The 22699-nt window shown below is 42.4% G+C and overlaps 1 protein-coding gene across 19 annotated transcripts in view; it reads right to left on the reverse strand.

The window, feature by feature from the left end:
• fhod3b (formin homology 2 domain containing 3b) overlaps positions 1-22699 on the reverse strand; it is a 678530-nt gene that overhangs the window by 175193 nt on the left and 480638 nt on the right. For 12 of the 19 annotated variants that reach the window (XM_038796751.1, XM_038796753.1, XM_038796761.1 and 9 more), the window contains exons 10-11: positions 18584-18831; positions 17230-17319 (exon numbers count right to left, since the gene is read on the reverse strand). In XM_038796751.1, the coding sequence (XP_038652679.1) occupies positions 17230-17319; positions 18584-18831 (338 nt within the window). The remainder of the gene's footprint in view (positions 1-17229; positions 17320-18583; positions 18832-22699) is intronic. The other 7 variants (XM_038796754.1, XM_038796767.1, XM_038796766.1 and 4 more) reach the window with 1 other exon arrangement.

A 22699-nucleotide genomic window follows, 5' to 3' on the forward strand; every position in this document is an offset into this window, starting at 1 on the left:
TGAATCGCACAGGTAGAAAGAGGGATGCAGCCCCATAGCTGACATTTAGAGAGCCAAATAGGAGATTAACAAGCAGGACCTCAAAAGCAATAATATCCTCCTATCCTATGATGCAAATATCATCGGCACTATACACAAGTACAGAAATAGGAAGATAAAGCAGATGAGCGTATGCCTGGAAAGATGTGCAATAGGGAAGGCTTTAGATTCTCGGAGTACAGGTTGAATGAATTGCACATAAACAGAGCCAGAACTAATTTCCTTGCTGAGCGATTTGCTCGTGTTTTGTGGAGAGTTTAAATCAACTTTGCAGGGGTGTGGGAACCAGGAGGTAATATGAGAGAGGAATGCTAAGGTACACAGAATACTGGGAGGGACATTTAGCACTAGAACAGGGAATAGCAAGTTATTAAATGGGTTCAAAGGAAGGGGGAAGTAATAAAGTTTAAATTCGGGTCACTGTATGTGAATACGCAGAGTGTGGTAAATATAATTGGTGACTTGCCTGTGCAGGTGTCAATGTGGTGATGACAGAAAAATGGGGCTGATTTTGCATGTGGACACCAGGACAATACTTTAATCAAGGAAAATACTGCATGAGTGACGGTGAAAGAGGAAGCATTTCAGGCACTTTAAGAGTTCAAAATTGATAAGATGGTAGTATTAGATCAGCTATCTGTCCTTAAAAGTTGCCAAGGCACCAGGAATAGATGAGCTGTAGCCAAGGATACCGGGATTTGGGGGGGGGGGGGGGGGGGGGGGGGGGTGAGAATAGAACCTGCGGAGGCCATAATTTTCCTGTCTTCCCTGGACTCAGGAGTGGTGCCAGAGGACTGAAGAATTGCAAACAATTGTTCAAAGAAGGGTGCAAAGGTAAGCCCAGAAACTACAGGCCAGACAGCTACAGAGCAGAGAAACGATAGTTCAGGAGAAAATGAACAGTTACTTGGGAAAATGCAGCTCAAGGAAAGCCAACATAGGTTTTAAGGGCAAATCGTGTTTAAGTACCTTGAAGATTTTTGATGGGGTAATGAGAGAGGGATGACGAGGGTAATGCAGTTGATGTGGTGTACACGGAATTCCAAAAGACAATTGTAAAAGCGCCAAACAGGCTTTTGAGCAAAATTAGAACTCATGAAATAAAAAGGACGGTGGCAACATGGATACACAATTGGCTGAATGACAGGAAACAGAGTACTGGTGAATGGGTATATTTCAGACTGAAGGTTTTATTATAGTGGAATTCCCCAGGGGTTGGTGTTCAGACCCCTGCACTTCCTGATGTTTATATAAATGGCATAGACCTCACTGTACAGAAAATTTGCAGACAATATAAAACTTTGAAATATTGTAAACCGTGAAGAGCGTAGTGCATTTATGAATATTGAATGTAGACAGGTTTTGGTTCAATTGCGATGCATTCTACACACTAATGTATCATTTACTAGCATTCAATGTCTAGCCTGACATTAACGAATGGATATATGTTGCAGTATTGAAGCCTGGGAACTGTACCTCAACATGAGCCATGCACGTGGTGAGAATGGGTATTATTTGATATTTAGGTATTTTTTGTTTTAAAACTCATTGTTTTTCAAGATGAATGTTGAAAAACAATGTAGCGAAAACAAAATACATAATCCCGAATGCCAAATTCCTGGTTTGCAGCCAGCCAGCCAGCAGCACAAGGGACAGTTACTCACGATGGACTGAGTTCAACTATCTGCTCAGCCAATGAAACCTGATACACTCTCTTCATTACTTTTGGTTACAGCCAAAGTGCCATGGAGACAGTACTTAATCAGAAGCACATTGTCCAGGCCTACTTATCAAACCTTAACATGGGGGAAAACGTATTGGCCTTAACAATGCAGACGACATAACCAAAGCAGCAGCCCATCCAAAATGAACTGATCAGAAAGAGAGGGCAATCCTGTAGCAGATCATCTCCTAACATTGGGATTATATGGAATCAGACCCCAAATACTTACCCATAAAAGATTAATTAATTTTGCTGAAAATCCCAGCAGCCATAACTGACCGTTGAAATCCAGCCTCAAGTTACCAAAAGCAGGTGAAAAGGTAGTTACTGGATGGTGCATGCACAAAATAGTTTGCTCACGTGCAAAAGCAAGATGGGCTTTCTTGATTGAGAGCTCCACTTGTGCACGTTCAAATGCCAGGCACCCACTTCCGGAAGTACTTGGTCCAGAGTCATGCATATTCAAATGCAAGACTGTGGCACTCGTGCACGCTGAGGTGAGGCAAGTCAATTCAGGTTCCCATGGATGCAAGGTGCCCTCTTTCACATTTCTGCGAGTCCCTTTTCAAAATGTAAAATGTCGGAGCGGCAAACAAACTTTTCTTCTTAAACCTTTTGCAACTACCAAAATTACTGGACAGCATGTCAAAAAACAGATGGATCGACAGCTTAACGTGGCTATTTCACAGCGCGGGAGGGGTTTTGCTTCCACAAGCAAAACTGTGCAATCAGCAAAGCCACAGCAAATTACAAATGGCTTCACGGTGATAAGGGGAAGCAAATTACATGAGCACAATATTTCACAAGGCTCTGTGGGACATTTTGCTTTATGTGTTTCATTACAAAATGAATTCTGCAATTTTTTTAAATTATAAATGATGGAACATTAATTGAACAGTAAACCACAGGGTACTATCAATGATTGATTGTGATCATATAATTGCAAAAATGTAATTTTGGTTTCCCCATTTCAACACTTGTCATTACCTCACACTTATCAAGATTGAATTCCATTTGCCTCTCCTCTGCCCACTCAACCAAACCACTGATATAATTCTGGAGTTGACAGCCATCCTCTCCACTATCAACTACGCGGTCAATTTTTGTGCATTCTTCAAATCTCCCAAACAGGCCTCTCTTGTCTCTCACTTTTAAGTCTAAATCAAATATATATATACACACACACACACACGCATACACAAAACAGCAAGGGCCCTAAGATTGAACCCTGTGGAACACAACTGGGAACGGTTTTCCATTTGCAAAAATAAATCCATCAACCATTCCGTTCTGTTTCCTGTCACTGAGCCAATTTTGTCCTCACTGAACATCTAGATGCTGCATTTGCAGTGTCACGGCATTCTGGTCATAAGTTAGTGAAAATGGTGAACTGTTTCCTTTGTAACCCAAGGAGACAGAAGCCAAACCTATTGCCCACTGCTGTTCTAACTGATATTTCTTAAAGATGGGATGGGAGTCCCAGAAGGAATAAATAGTAAAGTGGGGAAATAAGAAGACTGCTCTGAACTGGTCTTGCATACCTTAAAAATGGAGCACCAGTAAAAACTGGGAGGTGATATTGGTCCAAACTGTTTTTTTTTTTCCTTCTGGAGTGTCAACCCAGATTTTTGGGCTCAAGTCCCAGACTGGTGCTTGAACCCATGACCCTTTTACCAACTGAACTGATCTTGTCCTGCTACTTTGGTGTAACTTGCTGCCACATCTGGATTTACCTGCTCTATGCTGCTTTCAATCACCACGTTTCAAAGCTGTAATCCCAATTGTTTCTTCCAGTCTTCCCTCTGAAGCTGCTCTCTGACATTAAGGATCAGTCTTATGGCTCTTCACAGCACCACTTCCAAAATTGGCGAACTCCCTGATGTGTTAGCGATTAAGTGGGATCGAGCACTAAAATTAGTGACTGACCAGAACATGCACTACAGTTTTAAAACAGCATCCTCAAACTTCTACTCTCCTGTTTTGGTTATACACTTCAGCATTCCATTTGGATTACTTATTGCTGCGCTGTCATGATTGCCAAGGCTACTAATAGCTAGGGATCTCTTTCCAACTTACACCCTGAGCCATTTTAACATGTATGCTGCCCATTTGTTCCTCAGCAAAACTCATTTCACCAAGCTTTGGTATCATGACTCCAAATAGCTCAATTTGTGGTTCAATTTTTCCCTGTACCTTTTATGAAGCAATCTGGATGCTGCTTCAAGTTACACCGTTAGATTGATGCAAGTTATTATCTGTATTTAGTTTAATCTGCCACAGGTTCTGTGACTTTTCATTCGCTTCTGGGTCACTTCCACACATTTTTTACCCAGTTTTACCTTGAATCCCTTCTTCAAGTTTGAAACTTTATTTAAAAGATATATTTTTAATCACTGAGTCTGAGAGTCTGTGTAATGTCCAACGAGAGATATTGGCAGAGCCCGTTTCAACATGTAAAAGTAGGTTAACTGTATGGGGCTGAATGACTTAGTTCCAGGCTGGTTTTGCTATGTAAAAATCTTTCTGAAGCCGAGTTCTCTACATCACAACACATTTTACATGCAACTTCATCCAAAAGGTAAATATCCTATAGGATTCATCCAATGTTTGGAGAAAAAAAAGGTTGTTCTAAGGGATTTATATTTGTTCAGGTAAACATTAGAAATACTGTATAGTTTTAAATGGGTTTAATTTAATGTTTCTGTGGAAGGAAGGGTGAAACCTACAGTTATGTTTCTGCTGGGCATGGGGGTTTGGATGTGTGGGGGGTTGGTTCCAACTGTGTTTCTATTGTACTTATAGGGGGCTATGACATGAAGAGTAAATACGCCAGAAGGATGTGCAAGTTGCTAAGCAACTGGAGGCCCTTTTATGGAAAAAAAAACTTTTTTGTTTTAGCTTAGCAGAATTTGTTGGTAGTTGAGTGAACATCTCTCAACTCTGCCAGAAGACAGACTGAACAGGGCGGAGGGTGCAAAGAGACAGGGTTCCCAAAGAACCAGCTACGGTGCTGAGAACCAGGGAATTGGGACAGAAAGAATGTTTTAATACTACTGAGGTTAACAGAGACCAAGGTATTGTTCCAAAGAATTCAAGGAAGAGGAAATAAAGTATTCTGAGTTAAAGAGCCAATTGCAGTAACTGGAATAAAAGTGGGAAAATAGACTTCAGAGGTTAATCAAAAGTTTGATGTCATTTTAGTAGAGTCTGGGAAACGGGAGCTAAAACAGTTCTGAACAGTTTGTAGAGTGGTCAAGACAAATAAATCCTAAAGGGGTGGTGTAAAACCTGGATACTGGATTCACTGCTAAAAGTGGGGTGGATGCTATGTTTAAGAGCGATTTGGAAAGCCTGGACTGGATTTCAGACTGCAAACCACTCATGGAAAGCATTATTCTAACAGAGGATTTTAAAGCGTGTTTTAGGAGTAGAGTTTGAAACTTTCATATGACAACCATCTGGGGGAATTCTGAGGAGAAATCCAAAGACACTAACTTGGGTTCACAGCAAATGGTGTATTTGATCACAGCCAATCTGGGAGCTTAAAGGGAGTTTGTGTCATTCAGACCATCATACTTTAAGATGTACTTTGCAACCCATGTTAATCTTAAATTCTGTGTGTATTAAGCAAAGCAGCATTTTATTATAATCCAACATTTTATGTTCAATATTTATTTTCTTGTTGTTAGATCAAATCAGTAGTCCTGTGACTTTGTTCCTCTATGTCTTTGTGTTTAAAAAAAGTAAAAGTTGCAGTCTATTGAGCCAGTGTTCCATTCTGGGTTCTTCCCATTCAATTATAACACCAACCATTCATGAGAAAAGTAATGTATGCAAAATCCATCCTGAAATTCATACTCATGGTTAAGGATTCAATTAAAACACGAAAGATGTGAGGGTTTCCATGTTTAAGAAAAAATAACTGATGCAACTAGATTAGACCAGCATTTTAATGGGTGAACATCACCCTCTTAAGCAGAGACAAATATACAAAAAATAGACTTAATGGGACTAAGACAAATTGGAGCGCTTGTTCAGAAACTAGTGGACATCTGAAATAAAAATGTTCATTCTAGAACTCAGTTTGGATGCCCCAAAGTGCTTTGCAGGCAAAGACATATTTTAGAAGCATTGGCACTTGTATAGTAGGAAATGTGGTAGCTAATTAGTGCACAGCTTGATCCCAAATACAACTATGCAATAGTGGCCAGATAATCTGTTTCTTGTGATGTTGATTGACAGATAAATATTGTCCAGGACTCTGGCATTAACCCGCTTGTTTTTCTTCAAAAGAATGCCGTTGTGTCTTTTATAAGAGAGGACCGATGAACTCAGGGTTCGATTTCTCATCCAAGGATGGACTGCGGGAGGGAAACTATCTACTCAATAGTTCGTACTGGAAGTGAGCAATCAGTGGATCTGACAAACCTGGATAAGGATAAACACTACTAAGGATGAAAATGGTAAAATAGAAATTGAGAAAAAGGGTTCATTTGCAAAGCCATCAAGCGCTGGAGCAGATGTGTGAGCAAGGACGGTTACTTTTCTCGTTCGAGAAGCCAACAAACTGATGCATTTGGTTGATTATTGAAAAGAGCTCTCAGAGAAGTTCAGAGAAATGTCTACAACAAAACAAAATCCAATAAAACCGTTGCTGAAGGAGCAGGAAATTTTGAACAAAGTTGTATTAAGCAGAGGCAATGACAGATTTAGAGTTTATATGTGGAGACACAACCGGAGAGGTTTATAGCACACTAGACGCATGGTGTCTTTGCCAGTTCCTTGCTAGAGAAATCGAGAAGTATTATAAAGATATTAATAGCCTCAGGATATTTGACTGACTGATGCAGAGTTCAGGTGAAGTAGATGGAATTTTTATGAGAGCTAAGAGGATGTTAGACGTGACTGAGTTAAGATACAGCACAAGAACCCTACACACCCCCAAAGATGCATTCTCCAGATATTCATTGTTTTCTCACTTTTGCACACGAGGCAAAATATTCAGTGTTGGCAATGGATAAAATGGGCAGTGGCAGATTGGCTGCCCATTACAAAACACAGTCTACCAACACGTCCTCTTGCCCCCACATCGCTGCCCCACTCCGCCCCCACCTGCCACCCATTTTCCTTTGTATTGACTTCAAGTTTGACTGAAAGCACAATCTGAACCAAAGTCTTTGCATGAATTTTGTATCCTCAATGCAGTGCAGACAGCCCAACTATCACAACATTTCTACCAGCATAATGACAAAAATCCAAATCTATCCTCACCAATAGTTTAGATGCAAAGATGCAACTCCAAGCAGGGCCACAAATGACAATTATATTATGAATTGCCAAAATATTTGATTCTGCAAAAAAAAAACATGCCTTTGTCTCGTGTTTTTCAGGTACACAGGATGTCCCAAGCGCTTTACGGCCAATTAAGTACCATTAAAGTGTAGCCAACTGTTATAATATAGGAAAAATGGCAACCAATCTGCTTACAGCAAGGTCCCATCAACAACACTGCGATAACAACCAAATCATCAATTTTTCTCCTATTTATTGAGGCACACAAATTGACCAAGGCACTGGGGCCAACTTAGACCATAAGACCATAAGACATAGGAGTGGAAGTAAGGCCATTCGGCCCATCGAGTCCACTCCACCATTCAATCATGGTTGATTTCAACTCCATTTACCCGCTCTCTCCCCATAGCCCTTAATTCCTCGAGAAATCAAGAATTTATCAATTTCTGTCTTAAAGACACTCAATGTCAACTTGTTGGAAAGAATGCCTCATCCACCTGACTGAGGGGGCAGACAGGGTCTCATCTGAAAGACATCACTGCCTCAGTACTGCACTAGAGTGGCAGCCTAGATAATTTTACCCAAGGCCTGAAGTTGGACTTGAAATCCACAACCTCCTGACTCAAGAGGCAAGAATGCTACAACTGAGCCATGGTTAACACAAGTTAACTAACGGAACACATAATAATGAAAATATAATTATCTATAATATATATATATATATATATATATATAAAACACATGTGGTATGATTCATTGATATCATTTTCAAATATTTGTGTACTATACATCTGTCTCTGTCCAAGCAAGTGGACCTTTTAGCAATGATGCACTTGACTCCAAGGAAATACGATAGTTTCAGTAACTGCTAGACTGAGATGTACAACTTAATAGCTTAAAGAGGAAGGATTTATGCAGCAAAGCATATACTCATGTCGGAACTGGCAGGTCAACATTCGGAATATCGAAAATAAGTATGCTGCAGCTGTCTGATTATTTTTAAGTAGAACATATAAACCACGTCAATTACTTAAAGGAGTCAGCGCGAAGAGGCTGGGACACAAGGAATCGCTGAACTCCAGCCAATGAACCAGGATGGTAGGATGAACTGGAATGAAGGTGGAATTGACATTATTCTGACTGAATCCACTTTAAGAGGTCTGGGGAAAAAAATGGAATGCTTTTCATTTAACTTTGACCATTAATTAGACCTTTCAATGAGAAATTAGAAAATCCAGGGAATAGGAAGGGGAAAGTGAGGGATTGTAAAAAGGGGAGTGAAGGGAAGGGATTAAATTGGATGATCCTGCACAGGAACAAATTTGAAAAAGTTTGCAAATTATATACAGAAGGATATTTGCTCTTAGTTAGATGCACAAATAGAGGTCGTTAACAATTCAAATCTGAGAGAGTTAACATTCAAAGGGTTACCAAAGATGACTCAATGGTTAGATAGCAGAGATAGTTGTTCTAATCTGAGGAAATGTCAGTTGCAAAGATTCCAGGCTTTATCAGTGGTTAGTTTGGTTTATTTTAACTCAACCATTTGGGTGGCCTATATACAGTTTCACTGCAAAGGCCGATAGCGGGCGGGAAAGAAGCATTGAAGCGGCCAGCCAAAGGCAGCTTCGTCCGCCCTATCATCCCAGACTGAGTCAATAAAAGCAAAGGGTGGGCCCCACAATATCACGCTAGCAGGATGGGCTCTGATTGACCCCACCAGCAACTTTGTTTTTTGAAGGTTGGTGGCATCCTTTTTAAAAGGCCACCTTAGTGCACAAAAGCTAATCAGGAACCCCCCCCCCCAACCCCCAACCATGCACCCCCCCCCCCCCCCCCCCCCCCCCCCCCCCCCCCCCGCACAACTCACCCCCCAACACTGCCCCCTTGGGAAATCAGTCGTAGTTCATGCCAATCTTCTTTCATGCCGACGTGAATGGACTTTATTGGGCCGCGGGGGGTAATGATGCAGGTGTAGAAGCCTAATAATGAGATGTTAATGTATGGAAATAATGTTCCCAAATCCAGTTACATCACGGGCAGGGGCTGGGATCGTCACATCTTGCTTTTACTTTGGCGTGAAACATGATTTGGGCCACCCGTGAGATTTCCTGCTCCAGTTGCACGTGCACAAAGTCCCAGGCCTCATCTTAGATGTGTGGCAAACACTCACTAGATTGATTCCTGGGATGAGGGGGGATGAGGAGTAGACTAGGCCCATGAGGTGACCTTACTAAAACATCTGAAATTCTTGATGGGCTCTATATTGGGCAGCATGCTTCCTCAGGGCGGGGAGTCAAGAATTAGGGGTGGCTTTGGAAAAAGGGTCAGCCACAGGAGGGGAAATTTCACCACTAGGAAGGACGGTCAACCTATGGAATTCTCGACCGCTGTTCATTTGAGTGTGTTCATGTCATAGATCGATACATTTTTTGTATACATTGGGAGTCAAATTCTCTGGGAATAGTGTGGGAAGGCATAGAGAAAATCTCAGCAGGTCTGGCAGCATCTGTAGGGAGAGAAAAGAGCTAACATTGCGAGTCCAGGTGACCCTTTTTCAAAGCTAGGGAAAGCATGACTGAGGTAGAAGACTGAATGGTGTAACAGGTTTGAAGGACTGAATGGCCTACTACTCCCCTTCCTATTTATGTGCTTACCTCCATCCCTTGGGTGCAGCAACTCAGCCATTCAGCTTCAACATGAAAGTTTTGTTTAAAATATAATACGCCCAATTGCTATCCAACATGTGTTCCATGGAAGGCTGAATTTGTCAGAGGGCAATGAGAATAATGTCATCAATACACTGAGCTCATCTCTGCACCACATCCCAAGCAAAATAGAAAAAACTGACCTTTTATTACTTACGGCAAAGTCTGTTCAGAAATGTCAGCTGATCTGAATGTAGTTAATATGATCCCCAGATCACAGATGTGTGCTTAGACTCCTCTTAAAACTAGATTTATGTTAAAGGAAAACCAAATTGTAATTTTGTCCAATTTTATTGAAACACGAAAATTCTTCAGATAAAAAATAGATTATGAATGTCATCACCCTCTGGTTGGCTACTTTTAGGTAATAGCTAAAATATTTGGTTTAAATACACTTTCCTCCAACTTTTTACATCCTTACCACATTTATCTATGAGATTGAACTTATTTGATGCTATTTTATTTTGTATTATGTTTGTTATTATTTTAGTGTCCAATTTGCACGATTATGATTCCTTTCCGCTTTTGATTTGAGCCCTCTATCCTTGCTGCAACTACAGACAACTTCAATTTACTGCCATTTGAGCTCATTTTATGTCAGGGATTAATATCTGCAGAATATTTCTGATTAAAAACCACTTGATCTCGGTTTCATCTTTTGCCCAAGGTGATACCATTTAACTAGATCTAAACAAAAAGTCAAGCTGTCTCTTAGTGCCATCATATTGGACAATAATGTTGAACTTGGTCAATTCCATTAATTATTCCATTATTCTTCCTGTGGAGGCTCGATTTGAACTGGAATAGAACATTTAATTGCCCTCCTTCAATTTGCAACTTATTGTTGTTTTCCAGTTCTTTGTGTACAGGTGATAACACAGTGCTTACTGTGCAGTGAGCAATCTTCTTCTTGGGCAGTCCCTGGGCATTGAGGAGGACTTGTTTCTACTCCAATTCAATGAATTTGGAGATGGCTGATAAGTCCAAGGTATGACCTGCAGACTCTGCCAAATGTGGGCCAGGTGGTGCTCGAAGGATCAGGTAGACGAGTTCTTTTGATGTGTGTGCCATCCTTCTGACTTCACCTCAGCATGTTCCCAAAATATCTCTCGATATTTTCAGTGTCTTTTTGAATGAACCTTCTCCATTTTAAGTCAGTCACAAACCAGATTCTCCCATCTGAGTCACTAAAGTAAACGGAACAAACTGTGGATGCTGGGCTGGAAATATTCCGTAGGCCTGGCAGCATCTCTGTAGAAAGAAACAGTTAACGTTTGGAGTCCAATATGAGAGTCATTTTGGACTTGAAACGATAACTATAACACTGATTCTCTCGCACATACGCTGCCAGACCTGAATTTTGACGCACTTTGTTTTTATATCCTATATGACTCAGGGAAGATGTCTGACCTCTTCTAGGATGCTTCAAGGAGGTTCTTAAAGCATTTCTGCTACCCGTCTGGAAGTTTCCTGCTATGACCAAGCTCCGAATAGAGTAACTGCATTATTACAATGAGCAATAATACAAGGCAGTCCAATCAAAAAAAGTCATCATTCTCCACGTCAATATCAGGTTACTTTGTTTTTTGAATTACTATATAGGGGGAGATGACAGATTCTGCAGGCCTCAATGTTTTCAGGTCACTAGGAAACGTGGTAGTGCTGCCTGGGGCCCGGACAGCGCTGTACCTTTTCTTCCCATCTCACTATAGGGGAGACAGGTTGGCCTGATCTGGCTACACCGGGATCTCCTCTTTCTATGTTATCATTTCCCATTTTATTCTGAACTTTAGCCCCCCACATCCTATTATCCACTTCAATGTTCTGTCCCCCCCCTCCTCCTCCTCCACTGAAAATCATACCAAAAGCCTTTTCTGGTGCTAATTGCAATACTTACCCCAACGTTGCCCTGCACTATCAGGACTGGAAGGGCTCAGACTGCTGTCCATGGGCTTGGTCCTTCTCAAGATTCATGTCACAAGAGTTCCCTTTGGTTTTATGTGTCTTACACTTGCAACTTCCATTCAAGTCATTTATTGCGGCACAAGTTCAATATTCTACTGCAAAGGATAGGAATACATCTTTGTTTATTTTGTCTGTTGTTCTCCGTCCTCGCATTTTGCCAGTTTTACTTCAGAATTCCAAAACAATAAAATACTTCAGATCACAATCAGACCTTGGGAGGCGGACTCTGCTTAACCACACCGATGCAATTTTCCTGATTTTTTTTGGCAACCTTGCAACGTTTTTCCAAGGAAATATTCACTTTCCCCATCTTCAGACAGATTTCCACTCCGTCATTACGAATCAAAACATTGGCAGCATTAAATTGCTGTTGACATTGAATTATCCACGTGCTATTTTTCCCGCACAAAAGCTACTGAACGATCAAAGCTAAATTGCACAGCCCTTTTTCCATTACTGAACAGCAAGCACCACATTTTCACTACAGGATGTTTGCCTAACATTGTATGCTGCACTACTTATGCAGAGCAATTAACTCATTTAATTTCACACAAACCTTTTGAATAATCATGACCGGTATTGTTATTTCAGTGCCCCAGAACCAGAGTAATTTAACTAAAAGATTATACACTGCTTTATTAGACCTTGTACCTCTCAGTTATTTTTTATTAATTATCAAATCTTACTGTTCCCTTAAATAATGAATACAAGAGTTTTTCATTAAAAAATCATTAAGCAAAATGGATAAATATCCAGTTGTATTTCGTTAAATGAGGTTTGCAAAAAACAATCTACCCACTCAAAGCACAGGATTCATTGCTAGATGTTTGTCAATGCAATAACTATTATATCTTACCCTTGCTGAACTTCCTACAGCAACCAGCAAGCCTACCAGCATTGTTCCAACTTAGTGACTTACAATGGATACTCCTTTCTTCAAACTCTCCCAAGTGACAGGACTTTAATATTCAGGTTAGTATGATCGGGGTGGGGGTAGAAGAATCACATCCTCTGTTCCTCAGCCGCATCAGAAGAACATGGACAAAGCACCACAAGTTAAGAGTTTCCAGCTGATGCTATAACCCTGCCCCCAATCATCTGTTCCTGCCATCACACTGCTGACAAGAGGGAGAAACGGAGAGATGGTGGACTGTAAGGATCGTGGTTAAAAGCAAAATGCAGCCTAAATTTACAACCATTACTCAAGCTTGATGACAGGCATGACTGAAAAGTCAAATTGTCAGATCATACCAGTGTTTTAATTACTAGCTTAGCGTTTGATGTACCATTATAGCAACTAAATTTATGAGGGTGACTGTCATTTAAAATATTCTGTCTTACAATTAAGTGATCCAGATGGCATAAACGTAGATTATGGAAGAGTATGTTGTGTCCCTATTAATGCAGCTTGATGCCCATGGTTGATACTGAGAACGAAAGCACATATTGTAACTGGGCAGCTTGATCAAGGTTACAGCAGAAGTTCATTTTGGAGTCTTGTATTTATAGTGCAGTTTACAAATGCCCAGTAAAATGTGCTCAAGTTATGTAACTATTATGATCGCAGACTAGACCCCAACAGTGGCTAGGATACTGACCAAAACTCCAATAGTTTAGTTTATTTGCAAGACAGAGAAGATGATCTACTCTAGTAGTATTGAATGTTGAAATGGGGTTTGGGTATTTTTAAAACAAAACTTTATTATGGATGCAATATTAAAGTTTTTTTTAAAAACTTCACAACAGCTTACAATTACCCCTTAACCACTACTACTCAATTTCCATTAAACAACACGAAGCATACAGCTCTCAACATGGGCGAAATTCTCCGACCCCCAGTAGGGTCGGAGAAGCGCCTGGGGGCGCCTAAAATCCCGCCCCCGCCGTGGCAGAGATTCGCCGCCACCCAGGAAGTGGCGGGGGCAGGAATCTCACCCCGCCGATCCGAGAGGCCCCTGCGGTGATTCTCCGGCCCGGATGGGCCGAAGTCCCGCCGCTGGGAGGCCTCTCCCGCCGCCGAGGTTTAAACCACCTCTGGAACGGCGAGCTCAGCGACGCGAGCAGGCCCCCGGGGTCCTGGGGGGGCGATCGAACCCTGGGAGGGTGCCCCCACGGTGGCCTGGCCCGCGATTGGGGCACCCCGCTCAGACTGCAGGCCAGTGCCCTGGCTGCACTCTTTCTCCTTTCGTGCCGCCACGGCCTCCGCCATGGAGGAAGAGAACCCCGCATCGCGCATGCGCCGGCAGTGACGTCAGCGGCCAGCTGCCGCTGACGTCACTGCCGGCGCTTGCGCGGACCGGCAAAAGCCTTTCAGCCAGCCCCACACCGGGGGGCACCGGTTTTTTGTGCCAGTCTTCTGGTGCTAACCGCGCCGGCGTGGGGCTGGCCCCCAAAGGTGGGGAGAATTCCCCACCTTTGGGGAGGCGCGACCCCTGAGTGGTTGGCGCCACTCCCCTACTCCGGCACCTTCTGTCACGCCGGGTAGGGGAGAATGCCGCCCCATATTTTAATGTGGGAGAATTGTGGACTCGGTGTCAGGCAGATCAGAATTCAACTCCACTCTCCAAAGCTTTCTCCAAAAACTGCTTCTTAAAACCTTTCAAAATGTCTCTCTAAAACCTTTCAAAATGTCTCTCTAAAACCTTTCAAAATGTCTCTCTAAAACCTTTCAAAATGTCTCTCTGTATTCCTGCGTTCCACCCAGGAATGACCTCATCTCCCCAAGCTGTAAAACAAATTCTCTTTGCAGGCTGCAAAGCACATCAACTCCCCAGGTCCTTTCCCAGTCAAACCATAATCCATTAGTCCAGACTGAAAAACATATTCCTTTCTCAATTTCACCTGCTGGCTGCTTAAAGCACTGGCCCTGCAAAACAGAATTAAAAGAAAACATACCACTGCAGTCAAACGCACTAACCCCAGGATTTGAACCCTTAAATCGCCCATAATGTAGAATCCAATATTCCTAAAGTCTTCTAGTCGTTACATAACATAGTTTTGTAATGTCCTATGTTATGAGCCGATGACGGCATGTCTGACTGCAGTATTTCCTCAGTACTGCACTGGTAGATCCCACCTAGACTTTTGTGCTCAGGATTTCGGAGGGGAACTTCAAACACAAACCTTCTGACTCAGTTGAGTGCGTTGCCAACAACTGAGCCATGGCTGAAATAGGAAAAGGAATAGGGAGTAAGGGGGGGGTGAGCAAGTGTTGACTGTAATCAACGCGTCACAGAAAATATCTTCCATGAACCAACACCAGAAATGAAGCGTCTCTGAAGTAAAATTTCTATCAGAAGTAAAAAGGTAAATATTTCATGGTCAAAGGAATGTGGAGAACAGTAATTACTTCAATTTAGCAATGAAACGGAAAAGGTTTTAACAGTCTGGAAACTTACATTTCGCATATCTTGCACTTATTGTCCATTTTGGATATTATTTTAGACAATTTAGAGTGGTCAATTTAAACCTGGATCTTTTGGTAGTTTTGTTAAAAGTAGTGAATTAAATTCTCATAAAATAAACAAAACACTCTTTTTAAAGCTGCAAACAATTATACTATAATTTGTACCAAATTGTGCTAAAAAGCAATGAAGATTTTACCTAGTCCCGGTGGTCCTTTGGAGACAGATGGTCCCCTAATGCTGCAGCATACCGTTATGACAAAGAAGATATAAAATGAATGGCTAATATCCGGTAACTTGAGTAATAAAAGGACTCAGACAACCACTGTTTGGATAAGCAGAATATCACTGGAAAGAAACAGCTTCATCCAAGCACTCTATTCGTTCCAGATAAAGCTTCAAATCCTGCAGCCTTACGAAGATTTACACTTTTATACTGTATAAACAACAATTCAAAAGGGGCTTTTATTCTGTTTCAGGCACTTAACATCTATGAATCGTAACCGTTTAATTCACGAGGGGAACCTTTCCGAACGAGACGTTTACATTTCTCTTAATTAAATGCATATTTAGGGGACGCAAACTTCGTACATAATCCATTTTCTACTCCAAAGAACTGAATGATTGCAAATCAAAATCCAATCCAGCCCCACACTTTCAAACCATTTTCATGACAACAGCGCCAATGAACTCAATGTCCCTTCACCTGTCCTTTTTACTCCGTGCAAGCAAACGTTCTTTGGTCAAGAAAGACACAGGGCGATGAGAACACAATCAAAGCTTCACTGAGAAATATACAGGTGCACACTGTCAAGAAAACTCCTGACTCTTCCCAGCTACCAATTGTAGCTGCGAGGCTGAAAAGAACCAGTAACTGGGCCACACTCGTCCTGCGAACATTCAAAGGAACCTTTAAAATTCCTCGAAACACTCATTGTTCCCCTTCAGTGTAGCATCAGCAGCAGATTCCTCACCTTGAACAATTCAAAATTACAGAGGGTAAACACTGACCGAATTAACACCAACTGTAGACAAATGTGAAAGTCGCATTGCATGCAGTAAGGTCCCATAAACAATCAAATAGTCTGTTTCTGGTAGCATTCTAGACCATGACATAGTGTGATCATCCATTCTAAAGCCTGGGATCGCTTCCCTTTATCTGAACAGACATACCTTGGTTTTTAAACCACACCAAACACTCGCATCAATTTGGGCCAGAATTGGCAGCCAAGCTTATGTGCTCAAGCCTGCAGTGAAGCTAGCTTCAACCCACTGATAATGAACCATGTTAACATCTGAAGAAAGAGCTCATGCAAGTGCAGTAGAGGCTGCTATTTCGAGAAGCGCTGACATCTGTATTTTGAAGCATTGTCCAAACCCAAAACAAACAGATGAAGGATTTGAGAATGGAAACAAAGGGGTGAAGTATGGAAAAAGGAAGGAAAGGAGTATGGGAGATCCTAGCAAAGATGCACCATTTTATTGTAAACTGGCATATTGTGGCCATTGCAAATTGGAAGTGCTTCTTTCACTCTGTTTGGGTGACTTACTCGCCTTGTAACATTCACATCTGTATTATTTCAGACCAAACATATCACAAGAAGGCACCACAGAAAAAAGCACCAAACATTTTATAAAAGCAACAAACTTAGGAAAAATTGCAACTTTGTCTTAGTATTTTCAGAGCTCTGACTGCATTAAAACTGCATTGCGGACTGCAGTCCAAAGATTTGCACATTAGATGGATTGACCATGATAAAATTGCCCCTTAGTTTTCAGGTTAGGTGGGGTTGCAGGGATAGGGCAGGGGAATAGGCCTGTGTGGGGTGCTCTTTTGGAGGGTTGGTGCAGACCCGATGGATGGAATGACCTCCTTCTGCACTGTTGAGAGTCTATGATTACAAATTACGAAAATTATATCCACAAAGGAAAAGTTTGACAAAACAAAGAGGAGATCATTACTAATATAGACACCGCATGTCCAACAACCAAAGCTTTGCACAAGAGAGCCCCGACCCCCAGACAGGTGAAGCACAAGGAGCAGCAGAAGAGTGACCCAGCTGTAGTCATGCAATTCAATGCAGCCCCCTGTACTTACGCATTGCATTCTGAGAGATTGGCCTCAAATACATCAGACTGGTTTGGTTCATCGGCATGGCAGACCATGTACTGCTGAGCCCCATCTTTGCTGAATAGAATAAATTGGATGTCAAAAACAGGAATGAAGGAGACTAAACGAGAAATGAACTGCGGCGTGTAGGAGGACACGGGAAGATAGTCGGCTGAGAGCTGCGCAATACAGCAGGCATACGAGAGTCAGGATTCCCATTTTGGTCAGGTCAAGATGAGGCTCAGGTGCAAGTTAGCACGAGCAGGCAAGAGCCTCTACTCAAAAGATGTAAATTTTCAATACAATTAATATAGAAAAGTTGGGAGGAATCAAATTTAACATTTCCTTTAATTGATGGCAGCCATGGCATTCCTTCCAAACTTTGAATAGAGAAGTCTAGGCTGCTGTCGACTATGAAACACAATGGGCCTGATTTTTCTTTTAGATGCAAGCCTCGTGTGGAGGACAGGATGAAATTATCTGACCTTGCCATGGGCACAAAGCGGAGCCATAATACAACGGCATGTCCATTATATTTAAGTGAAGGGAACAGCTGCTTTTTGACAGCCATATTTGTCTCAGGCCTAATATGGGCCAAGAGTGGAAAGAACACAGGTGACCTTCAGCACCTTGACATGAGTTGACACTATCATAGAAAGTAGAACTCTACATGCACTGACTAAATAACATTGCCATCCACACCTCCAGACATTTGAAAATTCAGTGCTGATAGTTTTAGTCATTTCACCTAGTTTAAAGGCTTTCTGGGTCCAATGTCAATCTCTTGAATGAAATTTTAATTTCCAATTGCCAAAATGACAAATTATTCTCATTCAATTGGCATTTGTGTATACAAACCCATAATAATGCTTACATGCCTCATGAACTAGCGCGTATCCTACTTCACAACATCTTACTTCACAACTGGGGAACTTCCTCCCAAAATCGGTGCCCTAACAAATTCCAGCTTTATATGCATGTGTAATATTTTAATCTGTAAATTTCCTGTTGTGTTAATCTGTGGATGTGCACAAGTCCATCAGGATATTTGAATTGGGTGGTTTGAGCTATGACACCAGTAGATTAGACTTTTGGGGGCTCTGCTATATATCAATATGCGTAGTTAATAGTTTCTTTTGTGCCCCTTTTCCTCTGTAAAGATGAGCCCAAGTTGATTCCCAATTTGTCTCCAATATGGTAACTAACGCAAGAGGAAATTACAGGATAAAAAGCCATTTTAACTTCAGTGAGACTGGGGAGAATGGAGTAAAGATCACCTCACAAAAAGGAACACAGTTTAACATGGTTTCCATGCTTTCTTCAACTTTTGACAAAGACTTACTTTTCGCTGAGATCTTCGTGCCGCTGGCCACTGGCTAACAGAAAGTGTGAACGGAAATGACCAGGCAGGGGACTGCAAGGACTCGTCGGGGCAGACAATGAGCTCTTGATGTTTTGCACTGAATGTCTTCGACTTCTCCGTCGTTCTAAACCACGTCGCTCATTCACGCCAAGACTTGATCTCCGCCGATTCTTGCGCCCACTCAGAGTAACAGTGTCATCATCACCATCTTCATGTTTCAGGCCCATCTGTAAATCAATTAGGAAAAGTGATTTGATATATGCACATTTGAACATGTGAAAATTCATATTCTATTTTGTTTGTTTCCCAAAGTATAAGCACCTGGTTATTTATTTTTTTTAAAACCCTTGTCGCTGGCAAGACTGGTGTTCATCACCCAGCCCCTGCTGCACTGAGGTTATGGTGGTGGGTCGTCTTTTTGAACTGCTACAGTCTACACGGTGAAGGTGCTGCATTGCTTTCACACAATTGTGTAGCCTAATGAGTTACCTGCATCAACCTGAAGCTGGGCAAGTCAGTTATTCCCCCGTGTTGCTTCTAGCAACGCCAACCACAAGCCAAATCTGCCAGCTATGACCTTCAGGTCTCAATCAGCTCAGACAGTGGCTGTATCTCCCAGCCAATCTTGGTAATGGACATTGAAGCCCCTAATGAAACAGTTTGATTGATACAAGAGTGGATTGCTGGGTCATTCCATAGAGCAGTTGGTCAACTGCTGAGATGTTAGACTGCAGTCACGTTTGGCCAGACCGGGTAAGGATAGCTGATTTTCTTCCCTAAAGAACATTTGTAAATCAGTTCGGCTTTTAACAACAACCTGGCAACTTTTTTCTCACTTTTACTGATGTCACCTTTTTAGTCCAGATTTATTCAATTACTTTTACTCAACTGATTTTAAGGCCACACTGCCATTGGGGGATTTGAACTTGGCTACTGTAAATTATTAGAAACATAATCAATGCACTGCCTCACCCAATGTCAAACCAAATCTGGGAGTGTAAATCAGGTATGGTGTCCCACACTAACTCCAAAGTGAAAAACAAGACTACTTTTTTGAGGGAGTGTCACTCTGCTGTGTGCCAGATGTCAAGTTCAGGACATCATACCAGATGCAGGTTACACCAACCCTACAATTACATCAAAACTGTTGCACCAATGGTTCTGCTGTGACATAAAACGTACCCACAGGCCACGTGGATCTGGGCTGGATCAAAGACCTCAATTTTGATTCAGTGATTTGATGCCCAAATTACACTTCAGGCCTGACATCAGAAAGTCACCACAATCCCAGCGCAGTGACCAGAATCAGCTAATATAAGTAGCCTGTGACAGGTCAATGTGTAAGTGGGGAAAAATAATGAGAAACAGATTGAAATGAATTTTACATGGGCCTCACGGCCCAGAAACAGGCCTTTCGGCCCAAACAGTCCACGACCACATTTATGCTTCACTTGAGCCTCTTTCCTCACCCAAATCTATTATCATAACTATTGCTCTTCACCCTCAAATGCTTCTTCTTAATTGCATCTGTTCTATTCACTTCAAGAACTTTGTGTGGTAGCAAGTTCCACATTTTTACCAGACGTTTATTCCGAATTCCTCATTGGAATTCTCAATGACTATTCAATGCTGATGGCCTCTAGCTATGCCCTTCCCCACGAGTGGAAGCATTCTTTCAAATTTTCACCACCGCCCCCCCCCCCCCCCGCCCGAGAAAGAAATCCAGCCTCTTTGTCCTTTCCTCATTTGCAACCCCTTAAATTTGGTATGACCATCGGAAGTCTTCACTGCACCCTCTCTATACTATTTATATATGGCCATCAGAACTTCATGTAGTACTCCAAGTGTGGTCTTATCAAGTCTCAATGTAGGGCATTTTAATGACATTCCTCTGGAAATAAAGCCTAGCACTTCATTTTCTTTTCTTATAGCTCTGCTAATCTGTGACGCAACCCTTTGTGATTGGTGTATTTAAACTCTGTGCTCTCTTTGTTTCTCTACCCCAACTTGACTCATGCCTTCCCAGTTATATGTGACCTCCCTATTCTGTACCACCTCACATTTATTTGTGCTGAATTTCAGCTCCCAATTATTTGCCTATTCCGCAATTTATTAATATCCTCCTGTAAGTTGTTGCAGTCATCCTCAGTATTGACTATCCACCCCAATTTGGTGCCATTTATGTACAACTTCTGCTGTCTAGAATTTCTCCATATGTGTGAGGTTTAACAGACCTATATTTTCTCTCCCATGTACAGGGGCTGGCAGTTTTTGGTCTATTCAATTTAACAACTTGCTATAGTGAGTTTTGAACCCTCAACCTCTGGGTTATTAACTGTAGGGCAATAACCATGAGGTCATGGTATCTGCTATCAGTTCGAACCAGAGAGTAGAGGCATGATAATCAAAGTTTTGCATGCGATGCAAAGATGGGGCGGGTGGGAAAAAGAGCCTTACAAACATTTCAAAAGCATTGCGATTTGGATAGATTGGTAAATTGGGGTGAGAAATGGCAAATATTGTAACAAAGGAAGAAAGATAGGACTTAAACAATGCCAAAATGAGCAGGGCAGGATTTGGAGTGTTGGTGGATTCTGAACCAATTTATGAACATGGCTATGATATACAAGGCTATTCAAAACATAGCATGCGAGACTAAGCCTGGAAATGAAATCCATCATGTCATTGGAAAAGGGATCAATACCACACATCATGCACCTGAGTTACAGAACTGCAGGGTCTATACTTGCTTACAATGGATGAGAGGAGAGAGAGAATGATCTGATTGAGGGATTCAACATCTTTAATAGCAATGACGTATTAAATCCCAAGAGACTTTACAATGGCCGTGAGAATTACAAAGGAGATATACAATGGAAGTGGATCAGATAAAGTCATAGAGCTTTACAGTACATGGCGCCGGCCATGAAGCACTTGTTTATTATAATCCCACTTTCCAGCACTTGGTCCGTCGCCTTGTATGACTTTTCAGGTGCTCATCTAAATGTTTCTTAAATGTTGAGGGGATTCCCATTCCTACCACCCTTTCAGGCAGCGAGTTCCAGATTCCCATAACCCTCTGGGTGCAAATTTGTTTTTTCTCAAATTCCCTCTAAACCTCCTGCCCCTCACCTCAAATCTACGCCACAACCCGCCCCACCCCAGTTTTTTTAACCTTTTTATTCAGGGGACAGGCTCCTTCTTATCTACTCTATTTATGTCCTCAGAATTTTGTACATCTCAAACAGGTCCCCCCTCAGCCTTTCCCGCTCCAAGGAAAATAACACCAGGCTAGCCAGCCTCTCTACATAGCTGAAACGCTCCAGCCCAGGCACCATCCTGGTGAATCTCCTCTGCACCCTCTTTAGTGCAATCACATCCTTCCTGTAGTGCGGTAACCGGAACTGCGCACAAAACTCTGACTGTGGCCGAAGGAGATAGATCTCTGGCACATGGAGGGGGAGAAGGGGGATAGACGTATCCAATAGATTTACTGCTTACAGAGGAAAGGGATGTTCACAAATCAGATAGGAAAATTGCAGACAATGCTAAATACACCAGAGACTGTCCATGGATATTAGCAGAGATTAATCCACAAAGGCTTTAGCTTTGCTTTTTTCAAACTGCTGCAAGATTAGGAGTTATCCTTTTAAGGTTGATGTATTATTTCTCTAAAAGTTGTAGGGCAGGATTCTCCGGGAATTGGCAGGGTGGGCAGAAATGGCGCAGTGTAGTGGTGGGAATCACTCCGACGTCGGGCAGCCCCCAAATCCTCCGCGCCCTTAGGGGCTAGGCCGGCGCTGGAATGATATGCGCCCCGCCGGTCGGCATGGAAGGCATTTGGCGCCGCGCCAGCCGGGGCCGAAGGGACTCCATCGGCCGGCGCAGGCCCGTGCATGCACGGGAGCGTCAGCGGCTGCAGACGTCATCCCCGCGCATGCGCAGGACGGGGTTCGTCTTCGCATCGGCCATCGCAGAGGCTTACACGGCCAGCGCGTAGGATTAGAGTACCCCCACAGCACAGGCCCGATCGTGGATCGGTGGGCCCCGATCGTGGGCCAGGCCACCGTGGGGGTACCCCCCAGGGCCAGATCT

Source organism: Scyliorhinus canicula, chromosome 5 (genome assembly GCF_902713615.1).
Source record: "Scyliorhinus canicula chromosome 5, sScyCan1.1, whole genome shotgun sequence".
Taxonomy (NCBI): Eukaryota; Metazoa; Chordata; class Chondrichthyes; order Carcharhiniformes; family Scyliorhinidae; genus Scyliorhinus; species Scyliorhinus canicula.